General features: G+C 39.5%; 1 protein-coding gene across 1 annotated transcript in view; it reads right to left on the bottom strand.

Annotated features, from left to right (window-relative positions):
• LOC102198766 (protein sidekick-1-like) overlaps positions 1–2,395 on the bottom strand; it is a 173,933-nt gene that overhangs the window by 77,396 nt on the left and 94,142 nt on the right. Inside the window, exon 11 of the mRNA XM_005750208.2 lies at positions 1,473–1,646. Coding sequence (XP_005750265.1) covers positions 1,473–1,646 — 174 coding nt within the window. The remainder of the gene's footprint in view (positions 1–1,472; positions 1,647–2,395) is intronic.

Genomic DNA, 2,395 nt, shown 5'->3' on the forward strand with positions numbered 1-2,395 from the left:
ATATTAATATATCATAAGTGCCTTTTAGAAATGTATTATTTAAGTGCCTATTAATATACAAATACCACTACCTGTTCTCTTAGTGGCTGTAATAAAGTTGATTCGGTCAGAGAGTCAAATACACGCTGATATGTGTGTGTGTGTGTATGTGTGTGTGTGTGTGTGTGTGTGTGATATGTTTTAATCTGAGCATACCGGACACACAAAGTGATGTGTGGAGTCTGCACAGGTATGTACACAAACATACCTGTACAGCATACCATACATGCTGCACACTCACTGATGTATTATCAGTGAGTGTGCAGCATAACATTTAGGGGTATCTAATAACAACTAGTCGTGTCTTTAGACTTTCAATGGCATGTACAGAGTATTTGATTTAGAGGCTCTGACCCTGCACTGAACACGGCTATTACTAGACCCAAGCAACTGTCTTATTAGACATGAAACAAGTTGACAACAATCATTTCTTTATGTTTGGCAGTGTACCAAATTACCCATCTGCTGCGTCGCCTAAATTGCACCTTGTATAGTCAGTCTTTTTTGTAAAATGCTGTACCATAAGGCGTACGTCCTGTCAGTCTCATCAGTAATTTGAATCAACCAGATTGCTCGCTATGGATAGACTGCTCCCTCAGGTTTTTAGACACTGTTACATCAAAATCGTTGCTGCGTCAAATCCTGAGGAAGGAAACCGCTGCTGCCAGAAGATAATGATTTATTCACAGTTTACTCAAATAGAGTTATCACAGAAAATTAAAGATCATCAGACTATCCTGAGGTGTAGGGTAAGTTAAAATATATTTATTATGTGCTTCTGAATTTAATAAAGAAACCCAATTCGAGTTAAAAGAGAAGAATAGTGCTATTTTCTTGTCAGTGTATTAAACATGAAACTAAAGCAAGCAGCCTGTTAATATAACTCAACACAATGCTTGCAAAGAGGAAAATCCGTAGCCTGTAGCTCACGTATATTTTATTAGTTTACCTTACATTATCTGTTATAAAAACCCAACAAGTGCTTTTTATTTGTTTAAAGATTTTCAAGGATGGCACATTTGCAGAATGCTTCGATTACTCCAGCAAGTCAAATGGATGCAGCCTTGTTATGCTTCCTTTGTGTTTTATACAATTTAGTAGAGTTGTTGTAGTCAGTGTTACTTATTCAGTGGTATAACGCTGTTCTTTATCCTCTAATGTGCAGATTAGGTGGAAATAAAACTGTCTGTATTTTATATCGTAGTAAAATAAAATCCTACTCTAGGCTAATGATAAGTTTTAGGAGACCTATTGCATTTCAGCATCCCCCAAGTGTCTGTTTTTCAAAAAGCCCAAGGCTGTTTACTTGGCCTTGCAGGTTTTTGCTGTTAATGGCTAAATTTGTGGCCATTCTTAAGGGTGGAAAAGTCAAACAATGACCTAAAACAGAAGAGGGTTAAATATTGCAGAAGGAATTTATTCCCTGAACTCACATGACTTCCAGGCGTGCGGGGCGGGAGTCATTGCCAGCTTGTGATGTCACAGTGCAGGTGTAATCCCCGATATCACCTGACCACGTCTGGCTAATAGTGAGAAGGCCTTGGCGTACAGACACGCGCCCCCCACTGGTCGGAAGAACCGGCATGCCGCTTCGCTCCCATTTATAGCTGCAACAGAGGAAGAATTTGGGTGCTTCAAAACTCAAACACAATAGTTTACAAAACTGTCAAACACGGCAGAGAATCAGACTTGGTATTCATGTATGTACCGTCATTTTTTCGCACTATAAGGCGCACTTAAAATCCTTTAATTTTCTCAGAAATCGACAGTGCGGTTTATAATCCGGTGCGCCTTATGTATGAATTCTGGTTGTGCTTACTGACCTCGAACTGATTTTATGTGGTACATGACGCTCAAAAATCGGTGAACGTTTTTTTAGTACACCTTTAGTAAGCTACGAAGCCTGATGGATTGACTTGATGGATTGTCGGAGCATTACAGGTACCGTAGCCAGGAGCCTTGCGAAGTTAGCAGAAAATTAGCTCGCTAGTTTCCACCTAAACATGATATAGCATGTTCTGACTGAGAGATTTCTGAAAAAATGTAAATGTACAGCTCTGCTATCACTTTCAACTTAAATGAAGACAAAAAAACTAAACAGCAGTGACCTTTGTAGGGCTACTGAAGTTAGACTAGCTGGTATATAATCACCGCAATGTTCTGCTATGTGATCGCTAGTGACACAGCTATGTTAGAATGACATTAGCACAGGGAAGCTGGAGGATTAACTTTTTTCCACTCGATAAAAGTTAACACGAGGGTTTCCGATGATTAGGGACAGATGCAACTGCATGGCAGGATGCTGTAAATGGACCAAACTTCAGTCAGGAGAACAACTGAGGTAATCCATCCACAA

Source organism: Pundamilia nyererei, unplaced genomic scaffold, assembly GCF_000239375.1.
Source record: "Pundamilia nyererei isolate P.nyererei 1_Seehausen unplaced genomic scaffold, PunNye1.0 scaffold00265, whole genome shotgun sequence".
NCBI classification, from domain to species: Eukaryota; Metazoa; Chordata; class Actinopteri; order Cichliformes; family Cichlidae; genus Pundamilia; species Pundamilia nyererei.